General features: G+C 43.8%; 2 protein-coding genes across 5 annotated transcripts; one reads left to right on the top strand and one right to left on the bottom strand.

Moving 5' to 3' along the window:
• The first annotated feature begins 3,737 nt into the window (after window positions 1–3,737).
• slc25a1a (solute carrier family 25 member 1a) lies at window positions 3,738–8,064 on the top strand. The gene is made up of 10 exons (XM_061802989.1): window positions 3,738–3,877; window positions 4,107–4,707; window positions 5,304–5,411; window positions 5,485–5,584; window positions 5,919–6,057; window positions 6,144–6,228; window positions 6,296–6,400; window positions 7,451–7,566; window positions 7,625–7,698; window positions 7,776–8,064. Exons 2-10 carry the CDS (start codon window positions 4,518–4,520, stop codon window positions 7,888–7,890), a joined length of 1,032 nt encoding a protein of 343 aa, XP_061658973.1. The 5' UTR covers window positions 3,738–3,877; window positions 4,107–4,517; the 3' UTR covers window positions 7,891–8,064.
• nle1 (notchless homolog 1 (Drosophila)) lies at window positions 3,779–17,630 on the bottom strand. 4 transcript variants are annotated; one of them, XR_009792445.1, is made up of 14 exons: window positions 17,504–17,630; window positions 16,425–16,581; window positions 16,135–16,355; window positions 15,650–15,729; window positions 15,476–15,552; window positions 15,294–15,391; window positions 13,742–13,934; window positions 13,537–13,672; window positions 11,633–11,679; window positions 11,330–11,532; window positions 11,091–11,250; window positions 9,565–9,635; window positions 9,351–9,484; window positions 3,779–3,893 (listed from the first exon to the last, which is right to left on the bottom strand). XR_009792445.1 is itself a non-coding variant. In XM_061802987.1 (13 exons), exons 2-13 carry the CDS (start codon window positions 16,557–16,559, stop codon window positions 9,472–9,474), a joined length of 1,434 nt encoding a protein of 477 aa, XP_061658971.1. In that variant the 5' UTR covers window positions 16,560–16,581; window positions 17,504–17,630; the 3' UTR covers window positions 8,404–9,471. The 4 variants fall into 4 exon arrangements, 2 of the variants coding, with proteins under 2 accessions (XP_061658971.1, XP_061658972.1); XR_009792446.1 differs by lacking the exon at window positions 3,779–3,893 and adding an exon at window positions 8,404–9,246; XM_061802987.1 differs by lacking the exon at window positions 3,779–3,893 and having other exon boundaries at window positions 8,404–9,484.
• Between the last annotated feature and the right edge of the window lie 17 nt (window positions 17,631–17,647).

The raw sequence follows: 17,647 nt of genomic DNA, 5'->3' as shown, positions 1-17,647 counted from the left end.
AATGAAATAAACAAAGTACAAGGTACACAATTGACATAGCACCTAGGCTCACTTAAAGTGTCCACACACGTACGAACGGCCATACTGGATCTCAGGTGTTCCTAATTTTTCGTCCTTTTGTTTTACAAGGTTCCTAAAAGCCCCGCAAAGAGGACAAAAAAGCAACAAGAACATCAAACATCTTTCCCCGCGCTATTTGTCTGTTTGGACATATTACGCCCCATCAAACCAGCTTTCAGCAATCGTTTAGAGCAGCGAAGGAGGCCTCCATTTTGCCTTGCCTTCCCCTTTTGTCTCTCGTCTGCGCTTTTTTCCCCACCACATTTGTTCATTGCCAATTATCCCGCCACTAACTCAAATTTACTCTCCTCCCCCCCCCCCGTCTCAGCTTTTCATCCTCTCTTGCTATTTCTTGTTGCAAAAAAAAAAGGGGGGGGGGATGCGAACGGGGTGAAAAGCACTCTCGCTGCTGCACTGCTGGCACAAAAGACTGGTGGTGAGTCATCACCACTTATGATAGCGGCGTCGTCCTCCGCCCACCAAACACATATACACGTAGGGTGAAGATGGGGGGCCGCCCACTCCAATTACTACCTACCTGCCGAGGACTTAGAGGACACAAACATTTTCCAGTTCTGCACAATGACCGTGAAAGCAGCAACCGGCTCGCTGCTGTAATTTAGTTGATTGTGCTTTGCAAATGGCTACTTCGCCGCATCAAAGTGGAGATGGAAAAAAAAAGGTGCATGTGTGTGTGTGTGTGTGATGAGAAGAGGGATGTGGGGGGAAGACGGACGGGGATGGGGAGGGGCAATGGGTGTCAGTAGGACCGATTCTGGCAACGGTCAAATGTTAGTGGTGGTCTGCACAAGACGGCGCAGTTGTACACCGTCGTAAAACACGTATAGGGTTGTTCAGAAAGAGAATTTTTCCAAGTGAAACAAGTCAATATATAAATATATAATTAATAATGGGAAAGTCAAGTACCCACACAGTTATGGAAAGTCACACAACAGAGCTGGGAAGAACTTTTTCAAGAATATTTTGATTTCGAGTTTAGAGTTAAAATATACAATGCATGTTTTTAGGGGTATTTTTTTTAACAAAAAAAAAAAAAAAAAGATTTATTATGTTTGGTTTGTCCAGACTTAACAATAATATAGGAACATCGGCACAAGTGAAAGGGCTTGCGTGCTTTGAACGGGGAGAACGTGGCGCCATCTGGTGGGCAAATATAAACTGAAGGAATGCCAAACTTATCTTTTCCTTGTCTTTTTGTATTTATTAAATTATATTTACTATTGTATCTTTTATGACTGTCAATGTCAGCGTTGCATGCTTATCTATTCAGTATTATCTATTCTATTCTTATCTATTCAGTGTGCAAAAAAAAAAAAAATTCCCCTTTGAATTATGTCTTGGGGTGCTTCTTCATGAGTGTATCAAACTGGTGTACCGCGGGCATTTACGGCCCCCAAGATGATATTTTGTGGTCCCCACCTTACTTTGAACGTTTAATGTTAGTGCGGCCCTCGAACTTTATATGAATAGCACTTTTACAATGTCGTAAAATGGCCTGACAGGGCTGACGAACGAACGAGCAGAGAAACATTTTTCATTGAGTGAAAGTTACAGTAGTGTTACCATGGAGAGTTTTATTGGTAGTTTGGCACGAAACTTCTTTGCTTATCTTGTTGGATTTTTTTTTATCTATTTCTCATTTAAATTGCACACATGTGCGCCGAGACTGCGGCCCAGCCTCAGCCAGAATGTGCCTCCAGCGGCCCCGAGGTAAATTGAGTTTGAGACCCCTGCTCTAGATTGTTTCCATCCAAAGCGGGAGGACACCCGAGCCTCAGCCCACTGGGAGTCTTTACAGCGAGCCGCTTGTGAGCCATTCGAACGCATCAAATATTGAACAGTGTAGTTTCCGTTTCACAGGGTCAGGTGGAGGGTAACGCCACAGACTTGCGAGAGGAGGCATGCAGGGATGCAGCGAGGAAGAAAGGTGGGCCAGCTCGGTATCGGAACACATTTGTCTGATAATCTTCCAATAGAACAGTTTTGTTTTGGGTTTTTTTTTTTGGGTGGGGGAGGAGACATGATGGGGTTTAATGATTATCTCTTACCTGAGCAGGACCACCTCCAACCGGGATGAGATGACCAGACGGGTGGAAGAGGGCGACGGGTTCAGAAAGTTCTCGGAACCACAAGAACCAGAAGATGGTGCCTGTGATGGAGAGATGCAGGTCAGGTTTGATCTGTGGCAAAAATACAGTGGGTGGGCACCAACGTGGGGAATTTGGATTCGTGAGTTACAATGGATTCAATAACAAATAAAATAATACCCTGTGACCCTTGTGAGGATAAGTGGCTCAAATAACGGATGGATAAATAAATGTTAAGAAATGATTAATTGTATTACTTCATTAAATGTAATGGAATTTTGATCAAATAGTTTGAAAAATATAGCAAAATTATTAAATATATTCCATTTTTATTGATAGTAATTTTTTCACATAAGTATGCATTCTGATCTTTTTACTGATTACAGAAATATAGCTTGTTTTCTGTATCAAAAACATTTATTGTTTAATAAAAATGTATTAAGAATGATCATTTATTGAGATTTACATGTTTTACCATACAGTGTATTGATAAATTAGAGCGAAAATTAATTATAAAAGTCCAATCAAATACACGTAAAAATAAATTGCATGAAAATATGATCCCCAATAAAATAACGCCCCCCAAAAATAACACGCTGGAAATTTGATGCGGTGGGAAAATATGCATGCAACGCTTCAAATAATCATAATTTTTTTGATCATTTCAGTCAACGACAATAAAAGTTGACGTCTCGTGCAGGTCAACGATCCAGAGAGCTCACAACATGACGTCGCACCCCCACAGACAGAGGCGGAGCTGACACCTGTGGCACTGTTGTCACTTCCCTCCAACGCGCATGGTAAAATAAATATAAACACACATGTCAAAGTATACACCAAGAAAAAAAAGTAGATTTGAAATATTATCGTTGAAATCTCATCACATCAATTGGCTTAACTCACTTTTGGCTTTTCCGTTGCCGGCAGAGGAACTCAAGGATGCAACTTCCGGTGAAACATGTGAGTTGAAAAAAAAAAAAACATGAATAAATGATAAATATTTTACACATTTACATGGGATTAGTCTTACATCCTGTGCTGTGCATTTTACTTAACGGACAATGTTTTCATTCAGGTAAAAACAAATTCTAATTAGTAAACTTCCAAGATTCTTACATTTTAAAAGCTGCATATTCAAATATACGTAGTTGGGTTTTAACCCTTGCACTGCAGTGCACACTACTTATTTCGGTGGGCACCCACTTAATGTGGTGGAACAACTATCCCTCCACTCCCGAAAAAAAAAAAAAAGTATTAAAATTTGTTGAGAGGTCAACCAGTGAGCTGTTTTGAGCCTTTTTCCATTGTGACTTTTGTGTATAGATGGCCCCTCAGAACCGTGCTGGTACTGTCTGAGGTCCCTTGACCCAGAACATCATCGCCCAGCTCCTCAGGTTACCACAAATCCGTAAAAACAAACAACAAAGAAAAAAATAAGCGTTGACTACGATACTTGACTGGAGTTGCAGCAGGATTCGGATTCTTCGTCGCTACCGCCATCTGGAGGATCAAAGATGAACTACCAGACGGATCCTCGCCCCCACTTTGGCGTGGCTTGGTCCTCGCACGCGCCGTGTCGCCCCCTGTGGGGCAGCGAGGGGCCCACCTGGGGAAACAGGGGGGTCGCAGGCGGTGATCAGCAGCAGACGCTGCGAGCATGCCCTCACTGCCACCTGGCATTGCCCTCGGATACACTGACCTGGCATGAGGTGGGCATACCTCCACCTGAAAATAATCAAACACCAAAACAGAATTAATTTGGCAAAGCGCCGATTGTGGAAATCACTTTTGTAACACTGATGGAATTTTAGAACACTTTCTTTACATTTTCATGAAATATTGCACGATATTGGTCATTGGGTGGTACACCTGACGTCGAGGCCAGTGCGCGTGCCACACTGCAAATGACCGATTGTGTTGTCGTGTTTCTCCCTGCAGACAAAGTGTCTCCAGTTTGACGGACTGCGCAACAACAAATAGGATTTCACCTGAACGCATCATCAGTCATGCAAATAAATGAAAAATATTGCTGGTTATGTCCAAAGTACTGTATTTATTGGATTGTTTATTCTAATTTAACTAAACACGCTTGTGTGCGTAACTACAACATGACGTCACAGTGTCGGCTGATGAACACGCGAGAGCGTCGTCCAAAAAAACCCCCCATCAGCATCCTCTTCCTCATTGGCCCATAACGGCGGCGCCAGGTCAGGTGACCAAGCCACGCCAGCCCAGCCAATGGCGTCGGCCGCTCATTGACCCACTGCCTTGCATACACTGCCACTAACCCCTGTCAGTCTCCTGCTGTTGTTGTTGTTGTCGTCGTTTAAGCGGGGCCTTCTCTCCAGCATGCCGCTCGACAAGCTCTCCCCCTCGGGTGAGAACGGCGACAGCAGCGGCCCGAGGCCGAGAGCGTGCGCCGGCTCGACGCCCTCGCCTCCGCCGACTCCGAGGCGCTCCTATGTGGGCAAAAGGAGTCTGGCGGCGGCGGCGGTGGGTGGTAGGAAAATCACGCATCCCGGGAAGGCCATCTTAGCAGGTCGGATGTTTCTCCCCTTTTTATTTTAATGCTTCAATCTGAGCCGATTGTATTATGCAGAGCTGCTTTGTGTACAAGCTGACGCCCAAGGCGAACTGGGTCACTAAGGCAATCTAGCACTGATGCTCATGTACTGTCGCGTCTACACCTATTCCGCATACGTATGTAAAATCGCCAAAAATAAATCGTATTATTTCCTCTTAAAAATTAGACATGGAGAGCTTTATGTCAACAATAAATGGATGACAAACTAAATCATTAAATATATTACCGTATGCAGATTGTATTTTACAAGTTGAACAAGCAATCATCAGCCGTAAAGATGCTGACATTATCTTGGGCCAAGCTCACAGACCCTGTGAGGTGAGTTTGAAATCGGATCAGTTCCAAGAAATTGTCTTTACGAGTCACTTTTCTTTTGGGAAAAATAGTCACTAAAGTGCTGGGAAAAATTCACCAAATGACCTATGTTTAGGATAACGGACAGTATTTTTGTAAACTGGCTTAAGGATTGTGGGAGGGTCCTTGGAAAAATATTTGTGTATTGGAAAAGGTTTTGGCACCTCACGTGACAATCACAAAATTTCACACTTTAGGCGGGATCGCAGGCGGAATCGAGATTTGCATCACCTTCCCGACGGAGTACGTCAAAACTCAGCTGCAGCTGGACGAGCGAGCCAACCCGCCGCGTTATCGGGGCATCGGTAGGTTCCAACTCGATGCCGTCAACTACCCACTCCCAGTCTGGGCTCGTCTAAACGTCCGTGTTGTTGACAGGCGACTGCGTGAAGCTGACCGTGCAGGATCACGGTCTCAGAGGCCTGTACCGAGGGCTTAGCTCGCTGCTCTACGGCTCCATCCCCAAGTCGGCAGTGAGGTTAGAAAAAAAATGATATGCAGTGTTATTTTAAAACAAGATTTTTTTTTTTTTTGCAATAGTCTTGACGCAGCGCAATCGTGAAAGACATGTGGAACCATCTACAGTTTGTACCTTAGGTTAAGCAAATCAAACTGAACTGAGACTTCATCCTTGAGACAAGTTCTCATTCTGGTTCACTTTAGGCCTGATGAGGCATCACTCAAAACAAGGTGACCCTGGAGCACTTTTGTGTGTTCGTATTGCTTATGGTCACCTTTCGGCAGGAAGTAAAAACAAGGTCAAAACATCAAACTAGCAAGTTGTGTAATACCCGAATACTTATCACCCACAGATTTGGCACCTTTGAAATCCTCAGCAATCCGATGCGGGACGCCACAGGCCGACTGGACAACACGCGCAGCCTCCTGTGCGGGTTGGGGGCTGGCATCACCGAGGCCATCGTCATCGTGTGCCCCATGGAGACTCTCAAGGTGTGTGGCGTAGCAGGAAAGGATGGTGCATATTTGTGACGGGATATCCGTTTGACTTGTTTTGTGGCCCCCCCGACCCCTCGCAGGTGAAGATGATCCATGACCAGTGCTCGATGAGGCCTCGCTACCGGGGTTTCTTCCACGGCGTCAGCGAGATTATCAGAGAGCAAGGTAGTACTCCCAAGAAAATCCTGAAGGACTGTTAGCCTTTAGCTTCATCCAGTTTCCCCACCTTTAGGTGTCCGGGGGACCTATCAAGGTCTGACAGCGACCGTGCTCAAGCAGGGAACCAATCAGGCCATCCGATTTTATGTGATGAACGCACTACGCAATTGGTACAAAGGTAGGAATCACACAGCAGTAACCTGAAACACGAGAAACGTACAGTGACGGGCAGGAAGGAAGATGGGACCTAAGAATAACAACAGTTGCGACTGACTGACAAACATTCTAAGACGTATCACACCTTTTGCCTGAAGTCAGGTGGGATGGCGAGCTCATTGCTTGTCTCTCATGCTTGTCCTGATTGCTTTCAGAACAGTCAGCTTCCTGATATTTCCCAATACTACCTCCATAGCTGGGAACTTCACAGCTCGACATCATTCCCATTCACAAATGTAGCCTTCTCGCCAACAAAGGATTGAGAACAAGGGATAATAATTGGGAATCTAGTACATATGACCAAAGCTCTGACAAAAGCTCCTTTCACACAGTTTCCAGGAAACTGGTGTAGTCAAAGAATACCAGCCAGTGCCTGGGTCTGAAGGCCACTTTATACTCCCGTGGCAGACAACACCTGCATTGCATCACATGACCTACGGATTGCCCAGTGCAGCACCTCTGCATAGTTTGTGTGCAACCTGCCGCACAGTTGTCAAAAACTGTTGCTGTGCAGCGAGAGCCATGGAGCTCGTCTCCCCTTTTGTGACGTGCTCTGATGACGTAGTCGCCGCTCCTCCCAGCTCCGCATGCCATCTATGTCGCCGGCTTCTTAATGTACCATCTAGTCTTTTAGGTCCATTTGTTCAAGCAGACACACTTCCATGGCCGCCATTGTTGTTACTTTGTTCCTTGCAATGGTAAGTAAAAACCACTACTGGAAAAGGCCAAAATGTGCAGGAAATATGTAGGTGGCTGTCCTTACCAATTGCCCAAAACTGGAGGTCCACAGGCTTTCAGAACCAAAGCGAGACAGGTGGTAGATGACAACTTCAGGGACAGACAGACGGGAGGGGATTTACCAGGAAAAAAAAAAAAAAAAAAAAAATGATAAAATTCCCAACTCGCACAGACTTCCACTGACCTGGAAATCACCAAATTTTGGCCGGAGGATCAAAAAACCCTGACGGTCTCGTGCGTATTCACACTCACAGTTTGGTTCTCATCCCTAAAGGGGACGATCCCAGAAAGGAAATGCACCCGATCGTCACGGCCATGTTTGGAGCCACAGCGGGGGCCGCCAGCGTTTTCGGCAACACACCTTTGGATGTGGTCAAGACCAGAATGCAGGTGAGTTCTAACATGTTCTTTTTAACCTTTCAGGGTGTCTAAAGACCACGTTTTAAAGGGTCTGGATGCCCATCGCTACAAGAACACAGTGGACTGCGCCTTCCAAATCCTCAAGCAGGAAGGACCACAAGCGTGAGTTACCTCAGCTCTTCCCCTTGACTAACTACTAGCTCACTCATAGCTAATGTCTTCTTGTCCTGTGTCCAAAGTTTCTACAAGGGTACCATTCCTCGGCTGGGCCGCGTGTGCTTGGACGTCGCCATCGTCTTCGTTATCTACGAGGAAGTGGTCAAGCTGCTCAACAATGTCTGGAAGACCCAATAATAAGAGGAGCTGAGAAGATCCAGTCGAAAAAGACTAGCAAGGCCTTCTGGAAATCACCAAACCAGATATTTCCATGTCGCTTGAGGAACATTTTCCACCACCAAAACATGGCAATGGAGGATTGTTAGTGGAAAAGCAATGTTTTTTTTTTTTTTGTTGTTGTTGTTTTCTTTTATACAACTACATCCAACCACATGTTTTGCGACACTTGACTGGAATCCCAAAAAGTGATTGATTGCTGGACGAAAGCATTGGGACGGAAACTTGTGGCTCTCTGTGGTAAAGGTTTGTTCACTTGAGGGATGAGAAGTGATGTTGGACCTACCAGTTCATCCTTGAGGTGTTCTTTTACAACAAATACACCCGAGCACATCTTTTGGACCATGTGTGCCGTGAACAGAAAACTGTAAAAATAAAACAGTGGGGGAGGGTTTGGGGGGCTGCGAAATCCCACATTGGAAGATGCACAAAATAGTTTGTAACGTCTTGGTATGATGAAAAATTAAGAGTCAGTTGTCTAGTGCATACCTTTATTGATTGTCCGAATGCGTTTTCATATTTTTACTTTGTATTAATTTTACTGTACGTAGGGGCGAGCACTTCGCTCTGAAACCACAAATGTGTCTTTGGGTTAGGGAAGAACCAATGATAATGGTGGCAGTTTTAAACTCACACAGGAAGTCTTTTTTTCAAGCTAACAGACTTTTTGTCACCACTAATTTGATTGACGCTTTTGTTATTTTTTTTTTTTGGGGGGGGGACAAAACTTGTCTGTTAGCCTCATGCTAAGGGCATCTGCCTTGTTCATTGTCTCACTGTTCTGTTGAATTCTATCCTGCAAAGCTAATCAGGAAACATGGCGATAGCTGTAGTAGCCAGTTAGCACATATAGCTTTAAGAAGTCACACCATTGATCTTATCATCATTGGGTTTTATGTTTTGTAAATGTTATCAGTTTAACCGAATCATTTTTTACACTTATCATCCTCGTTCTACTTTTGGGGTCGAGAGCACACATTTGGGGCTTACTGTGAAAACACGAGTATTTAAAACCACTCTGCCTTGCACAGATAAAGCCTTTTGAGTCCTTTTTTTTTTTTTTTTTTGCCAAACATGAGACCACGTTGTGCATCTGAATGTTGTTACCTGTGTGTGTTGAGTATGTGACTAAGCTGTGCAATCGTTTCGACTGTTAAAAAAAAGACATCAGAAAACAGAGGTTTTCACGGTGTAATAAACGTTGCTGGTGACAAATGGAAAACCTGCGGTGTACACGTTATTTATGGGAGTAATTGGGGGTTGACTGCGTGCGCCAGTTGGCTTCACTGCAGTGCTGAGGAGCTCCACGGGTTGAGGCTTTGAGGTGGGGAGGAGATAAAGGTAGAGGGTGGGGGGGAGTTGTAAGCAGTCCCAACTGTTACGTACATGTGCCACCCGAGTCAAAGTTTTCATATTCTGACCTTGTTTGTGTCGGTGATGCGCCGTGACGACGCTTTTTAACACCAAATTGACTAGGAGGCATCTTGACTCTGCCTTTTAGATCTCTTGGTGGGAAGTAAATGGAGGTCGTGGGCATTACAGTTATCGTCTCCATCTGTGAAGACGTGCAAAATAAGTTAAAATGGGTGATTTGAAAAGACACTTAAAAAAAGGACTCTGGGTATTTTTACTTACATTCGGAGGCATTTGTCTTTACCGCCACTGGCCACTCGTTGTCCGTCAGGACTCCAGTCCACAGCAAACACCTGAACAAGAGCAAATAGAGACACGTATCGCAGTCATTCACATTTAAAAAAATGCACGGGTGTGATCAGTCATGCCCGCACATAAAGTTGCGGCTGTGATTAGGGATAGAATCTCAAGACCTTGAAATAACTTACTGACCAGAGTATGTAGTTGTTACCTAATACCATAATCATAATTTATTGACACTGCACAGGCTGAGACGGACATTTTTAAAGAGGTCAATAGACATTCAGTTTCAAAACTAAAATCATTGTATTTCATTATGATGTATCGTTATAATCTCGCTTAATTTACGGCGCTATCTATTGTCAATCCATTGATGAAAGCTAGCAGTAGATGATCTATATCTTCCTTAAGCATGGCGAGGGGAAAAGTTTTCAACTTCAAGATAACGCAGTACCAAAATGACCGTTCGCATTTAGATATATGAACAGACTAGTCTAACGTTAGAACTTAGATCAAGTCAAAGTAAATCAGAATCTCATACTTATTATAGTTAGATACTGAAACATTATCTGTGTTATATCCCAGAAATGTTTTCAATGTAACTCAAGGGTGCCCAGATTTTTCCCCCCAAGATGCAGCATAAAAACTGTGCCAGACAAATATGAGCATTCCATTTGAGATGTCACGCTGTGGCGACCACTAACGGGACAAGCCCAGAGAAACTTACTTACTGTCCACTTTTCAAGCAGCCAACCTCTCGCGATCGACCAGCGTGGTGGGGGGGGGTGCACGCGCGCATCGCTGCGACTGCCATAAATTGGAGGCCGGCTTGCTAAAACTTGCCTTTATGTGCGTGCACTCGACGTATTGGCCACACCTGAATCAAGCGACGAGGTGGATGATAGTCTAACATCTTTTTTTTTTGTGGTGGTGGTAGTGGGGGGCATGCTGTCACACGATCAACCAAAACTGCCTCGCGATCGACACATTGAGCACGCCTGGTGTAACTGAATTTCCTTTGACACGGCTCATTATGTTGATGACTTCCGACGTAAATACGCTCGCAGTACGTGAAGAAGCTCTGAACGTGCTTCCGAACATGCTCACTACGGTTAACTTGCACTTCCTGTTTCCGGGTGAATACTGATTGTGTAGGATCGGGCTTGTTTTGTTACCAACGTTACGTCTTTTAATATCTATTTTTTCTACTCGTAACAAATTTTACGCGCGTGATTTTTCGTTCTCGACTGTGCAGATTTGCGAGTGCAATAGCGCGTGGGCGTGATCGCGCCTGTCAAACGTGAGTGACTGCATATGGAGTGACTAACAAATATGTATATATAAAACTATATCATATAAATGTGTGTATTGAACTATTTTTTTAATTCCAAATTGCATTAACTGTCACATTTAGGTCATTATATTTCAACATTTCAAATGTATTGTATACAGTGACTAAAGGTCAAATTTCCCAGAATTTGCCCAAACTACCAGCCCTGTTTCTTCACCTCATCTGCGTGACCGGGAAGATCCATGTTGAGCTTCCCGCTCTTGACATCCCAAACTTTGAGCGTGCTGTCACTGCTGCCGCTCACGAGCAGCCGGCTGTCGGCTGACCAGGCCACCTGATACACGGAGCCCACGTGGCCACGGAGAGACATCAAGTATCTACGGGGATCAGGTATGAAGGCGTTTAGCTTAGCTGACGGCCACAGACCATCCCACAGATAACGGCAAGATAACTTACTTTCCAGTGCGGCCGTCCCAGATTTTGACCGACTTGTCGAAGGAAGCCGAGGCCAGCAGCCGGGTGTCAGGGGAGAAAAGCACCTCGTTGACCAGAGCGCTGTGGCCCGTCATCCGGGCCAGAGGCTTCTTGTCCTCAGCCGGGTTCCACAGGAACAAGGTGAAGTCGTCAGAGCCTGACACCAAGCGTTCCGGGTTGGAACCCTGCAGGACCAGAATGTTACTACACATTACTTTTTTTTTTTTTCTTCCCCAAAGGATATACAGACTTTAAATCGGAAGGGGAAAAAAAACATATACTAACCCGAACATTATTGTATCTCTGCAAGGCTTTGTCCTTTAGTTCGTCCACTACGACAAGACATAATGTTAGAATTCAGACTCTTGAGCTTCTTAAAAGTCCTGTATTTAGGATATTTGGAACTTCATAAAGTGACTCTGTATCATGGACTTTCTATAAGTGTAAATTTCTTTAAAAACAAAACACTTTTTCTGTCATACGTGTCCAGAAAAGGACCCTCTGACAGCTATGCTTGACCCAGTTTTGTATCTGGAACACCACCTTTCTTCTGATTGGTCGCCTCTTTGTAGAAAACCCACTTGGATATTGGTATTTTGTATTTCAAAAGTTTGTGATGACAGCGCTGGCCCAGGAAGAGAAACAGAAGGCGTAGTTACTAGTGACGTACACGGGCTCAAGATATTCGAACGACCTGATCGACGAGAAACGTACGCAAGTTTGTAAACAGGTTCCTCCTTGGTTCACGGAAATGGTACAAGATGATTGTATTTTACCATTTCCTTTTAAATGCAAGTATGCAGGTAGCGCTTGTTTTTAAAATGATTTGAAAATATACAACAGATTTCCATAACATTTTTTGAAAGATTTTTAAAAATCTGAAATGAAAAACCTTTGATTTGATTTTGTTGTAGATGAACTGGCATGACTTTAAAGTGCATTCTGGGTATGATTTTTTATTTTTAAACGCAACTCATTCAGTACTGGATGGGCAAGCGCCATTTTTGACCATTTTGACAGATTTTTTAAGGCCTACAGAAAATTGAGTTCTGTAGTGAAATAAACAAGGAACCTACAAAAAGAAAAATTTACAAACTTCTAACTTTTACTATTCTCTAATAAACAGCAGTTGAACGTTGGTATCTGTCTTGAAAATGATCCTTTCCTAGAAAAACTGAGAAAAGATGAATTTTAAGCCGAACTTCCTTCCACTTTGCTTATTTTTTTTGTTTCTTTTCTAATAGCTCAGATATCTAAATCAATACTTTCCTACTATATTACAACAGACAATACAAAAGATGGTATTTTGATTTCAAAATAATTTATGGCAAAAATAACACTCCATTAATTCATCAACTTGCTTGATGCACCTCCCGTAAATGATTTTTAAAAAATGCATAAAAGAAAAAAAATGCTGCAGCGTCAGGTGGGGAAAAAACATTTTTCCATCTTGCTAACAGGTCACCCGAATGCTGCTGGATCCTCCAACTGCAATTCATAGAATTCTCTTCAATAACCACATAATATTTATGTTGCTACATTGCAATTATGAAAGGTAAAAATATAAATATACGTTACATAATTCATAAATGCATAATTTGTAAATATGTAATATTATTCATGACAATTATTCACATTTTTGCACGTACTAACTCAGACTATGGTTGTTAGCTTTAAGGTTAGCAAGTTCTTAGCTCTTTCATGACTTTCTGGGAGCTCAGCGACTGATGAGGTGGCACTCTCAAGATGATTCAGGTGGACAACATTCGCTTGAAGAATCTGGCTCAAGTCATTGACCTCTGAAGTCCTATTCAACATTGTCAGTCGATGTTTCCGGGGAATTGACGCTGGGACTGTCATCTTTTTTTGCTTTAATAAAGCTATGTTATAGAGTTAGCTGCTGGTATTTCTCCAGATTCGCGCCCCTACACTGCTTTGACATTTCACCTTCCCACAATGGGGCATCGCTGAATATGGGAAAGGGAAGACTGGCTTCCTCCCCATGCGGTCAAAGATCTAATCAAAGCCTGTTATCTAGTGTCAATTTATCATACAGAAACCATTCCCAAAGTCTTGATACTTCCTGAGGAGCTGTGCCAAGGCCATCATTACAAAATGAAATGAAAAACACCCAAGCCATAACTTTACGTGTGTGGCAATAAATGAGTTAACTCGTGTTTTGTTCTTACGTGATCCGGTGAGGTCCTGTGGGTTGACGGTGGCGCTTGCCGGTTCAAAGGCGCCTGTCCTTAGCACGTAGTCGGTGCTGAGAGCCAACGTGTTGACCCAATGAGCGTGACCCTGCAGCGTCCTGCACTGGACACCCTAAAGGACAACAAATCAGACGCTCGTTTGCAGTCACGTTTACTCATCGCAGCTGGCAGCAGGACTCACGTCTTTGGCCCGCCACACTTTCACGGTCCTGTCCTGCGATGAGGTGTACAGGAGTCCATCGCCGCCCCACTTGACGCAAGTGACCGACTGCGTGTGGCCCGTCAGGATCTTGTCGCAGCGGCCGAGTACCACGTCCCAGATGCGCACCGACCCATCTTTGGAGCTGCTCGCCAAGTAGCGGCACTCGGCATTGCTGGGGAAAACGCAAATCGATTCATCGATCGAGGGACGCGTACCAACAATGGTATTCAAACACCTACAAGAAACTGGCTAAAGCAGGCCAAATCAGATTTATGGATTACGCATCATTTTTCAAGTGGATTTAAGGAGTATGTAGCATTTTAAAAGCAAATTTAAGGATTAAAGGCTGTTTTTAAATCAGACGGGAGGGATTGTGTATCAATTTTATGGCAGCTTTAAGGACTACAAATGATTTTGAAGAGAGACGATGATTAGATCTCATTTACTGGGTCTATTTAAAGGCCAAGCGTGATCCCTATAAATAGATATTGTAATGAAAAATACAAATAACATTATTCACTTCAATGTCTATATGAAAAAATAAATATGAACGGAGAGCGCGTCATCCATGCCCAAAGTTGCAGAAGTGTCATTCGATATCCAAGTGGTCGCCATATTGGCTGCCTCTACTACCTGTGACGTCACCCCGGACATTCGCCATTGAAAACACGCTGTGGCCCCTACTATGGGACACAGAAGCTCTTTCCAAAGAAGAGAACATCTCACAATCGAGTGAAGTGACCGGGCAATATTGTTACCATTGTTTCGAGCCATATTTAGATGATATGCGGATCACTTCTAACTAAAAACAGACTCCCAGACAGTATGTATGAGCCAGCCCGGCCAAAGCCACGACCCTCGTCCGAAGGCGTGCTCAGTGCCGACAAGTACATCGACACATTTAGCACCCCTGACTTACGTGCGCAGATCTTTTGTTACATTCTGAGAGGATTACACCCCCCCCCCCCAAACTATTATTATTTTTAGTAGCTGTGTACACACCTACCTGCCATTTGAAACCCACGAAGCTCTCGTCCTTTGCACCCGTGCAATCAATTTTTCACGAGGAACCAGGTCTTTTTGAAAAGTATGAAGAATGAATCCATCCTCCCGAGTGTTCGAACAATATCCAGCAATACAATGAGCCGGCATTTTGGCTAACACGAAGGAGCAACAAGCTACCTTCCAGCAGGTAAAACTAGTATAAACAGACGAGACTGCCTGAGTGGGCGTCTCCTACTAACGTCACTTCCTGCTTCTGCTCGAAAACAAATCCCTCGAGAGGATTTTCATGGCGGGAGTTACAAAAAGCCATGTACGTCAAAATCATGTTTTGTGGTGAAAAAACAGATGGGTCAAACCCGGCTGCCATTTTTTTTCCATTAATAACGTACTAAAAATCATGCATTTCATGACAGTGGACCTTGAAGCATTTCATCTCAACTTTAAGGGTACTTGGGTCAATTAAATGGAAAATGTAGCCAAATACATTTGGCCAAAAATTAGACCAGTTGGGTGCACTGATACTTACAGGTGGAGAGGTTCCCAGCAAAGCCAGGTGATCCATTTACTGTGTCCGGTCAGGGTCTTCCCAATTTGTGTGCCTGTCACTGGATTCCACAGAAAGATCTATAATAGGTATGTATTACAACATAATACACGGTTATTATACGTGTGACAAGGTCAGTGGGAGAGTGTGCGTTGCCAAGTCACCTGACTGTTTTTGCATCCTGATGCAAGTTTCTTGCCATCAGGTGACCAGGCGATGCTGAGAACCCAATGTGAGTGCCCTGTTCAGAATAAAACACAAGCCAGCACAAGTAAGCGCGCTTTGATAATAGTTTAACTTATAGTAGCGTACACAAGCACACAGCAGCAAGAAAGTACCTTTGGCGGTGTAATGCGGCGTCTCGGTCATCAAGTCCCAAAAGCGCACCGTGGTGTCACCTGACCCGCTGGCCAAATATCTGAGAACACCCAAAATGCAAATTTGTTCTATATTTTTCAGTGTCAAAATAAATAAATAAATAAATAAATAAATAAAAAAAAGCAGAGTGGAGAGGTCTTTAAAAAAATTTGGCCAAGTTCTTGTTCAAGATCTACAAAATAGTTTATCACATTCTAATTAATTATGATGACTGTATAATTTTAAGAACAACAATACCGTGGAGTGATATTTTTGTGATTAAAAATCTCATTCTAAATAGTTTTGTAGCTGTTTTTTGGGGAGACAAGAACGGATTAATCGCATTTCGATTCATTTTAACGGGGAAAGATGACTTGAGAGCGTGGTCAGTAAACAAATTCAATTCATAAGTAAAGGAATTACTGTGCTATCTATGTAAAAAGAGTCCCCTTTGTACGTCACTCACTTTCCAGTGGGACTGAAAGCGGTGGAGATGACGGCTTCAGTATGCCCCTGGAGACTGCTGGTGCAGCGGGTGACAGCTCGGACCCGGAACACGGCCTGGGGCTGATACATCACTGGCAGCACCCGCTCGGTCTCCCATGCCAGCTCTTTGACGCAGACACTCAAGCTGGACACAATCTCGGTATCGCCACGGGCGTAAAACGCCAGCGGCACAGCCTCCTCCTGAAAGGGAAGAAAATGACATTTTAAAGAGTCTATTCATTTATGTGTGCAACTTCAGGGAACGCATACCTTTTGCAGCAATGCATTGCAGACCAGCTGTAGTTTCTCAGGAGTGATGTCGACGGGAACATCGAAAGGGGAACCAAGAAACTTCCCATTCTCGTCCTGGAAATGGATGAGCAGCCGCTCCACCTCATCACTCATCTTCACACACCTTAACGGAGACCTTCAAACCAAAGTGATCGAACCATGTCACTAGTGGTGCAACAATAAATCGACAGCTATTTCAAATCGATATTATTTAGACAGCTTGCTTTTTTTTTTTTTTTTTTTTTTGCAGTACATCCCACTGGAAAAAGACCCCATGATACGCCGGTGAGACTATGTCTCTTAGCTGGCCCTAGAATGCACATCACTCCAGAAGAGCTGGATGAAGTGGCTGGGGAAAGGGAAGACTGGGCATCCCCGCTAAGCTACCGCCTCCGCGACCAGAACCCGAAAAGCGTGAGAAAATGGATGGATAAGTAGCTCACTTTTTGGATTTGCTTTATTACTACGTATATGAAACAATCGTTGAACCCAATATATATTTATTGAGGATTTTGTTTTTTTCCACTCGGGTATCAACTGACAGATTTTTAAAAATAAACCTGATAATGCGAGGATCCCCCTTACGTTGTCTTTTCGCTGTAATAAAGGTCGTTAATCGCTATATTTAAAAAAAAAAATGTCACGAAGCAGTAACTGCTTTTGTAAAGTAGCTTCTCACTGTTCACGGTCATGTTGTCAGTCCATGCAGTGCCCTCAGTGGACACATATTACGAACTACGGAAGCCGCGCACGCACGCAAAAATGCCAATTGATCAGTAATTTTATTTCATCGGTCAACCCTACTTTCAAGCGTCCCAATGTGTGCTAAAATAACACCTTAGTGCTCTTCCGTTTCATGTGCTAGCTCAGACTGTGTTACAAATGGAAGGCAAGGTAGCACTATTCTGTCAAGCTAGGGTTAGCCGTGAACAGCTTTTAATCTGACTAAGTGGTCAAAACGGCATTTACGGCAACATTACATTACCAGTAATTGCTCACACACCTCGGTCGGAATTTGTACAACCCATATTTAGGGTCAAAATGAGTGAAAACGTTACCTTAAAACGAGAGAACGATGTTATAACTCCACACGTGTGTACATGTACAAAGCTGTTATGAGGGGAAGATACTGGCTGGTCGATGGTGACGCAGGGGCTCATGGGAAGATGGAATGCGGAAGTGGGTGATCGCTTCAGTGGCTC

Source organism: Syngnathoides biaculeatus, chromosome 18 (genome assembly GCF_019802595.1).
Source record: "Syngnathoides biaculeatus isolate LvHL_M chromosome 18, ASM1980259v1, whole genome shotgun sequence".
NCBI classification, from domain to species: Eukaryota; Metazoa; Chordata; class Actinopteri; order Syngnathiformes; family Syngnathidae; genus Syngnathoides; species Syngnathoides biaculeatus.
The sequence above is the reverse complement of the archived record's forward strand: the minus strand, read 5'-3'. Positions and strand labels throughout refer to the sequence as shown.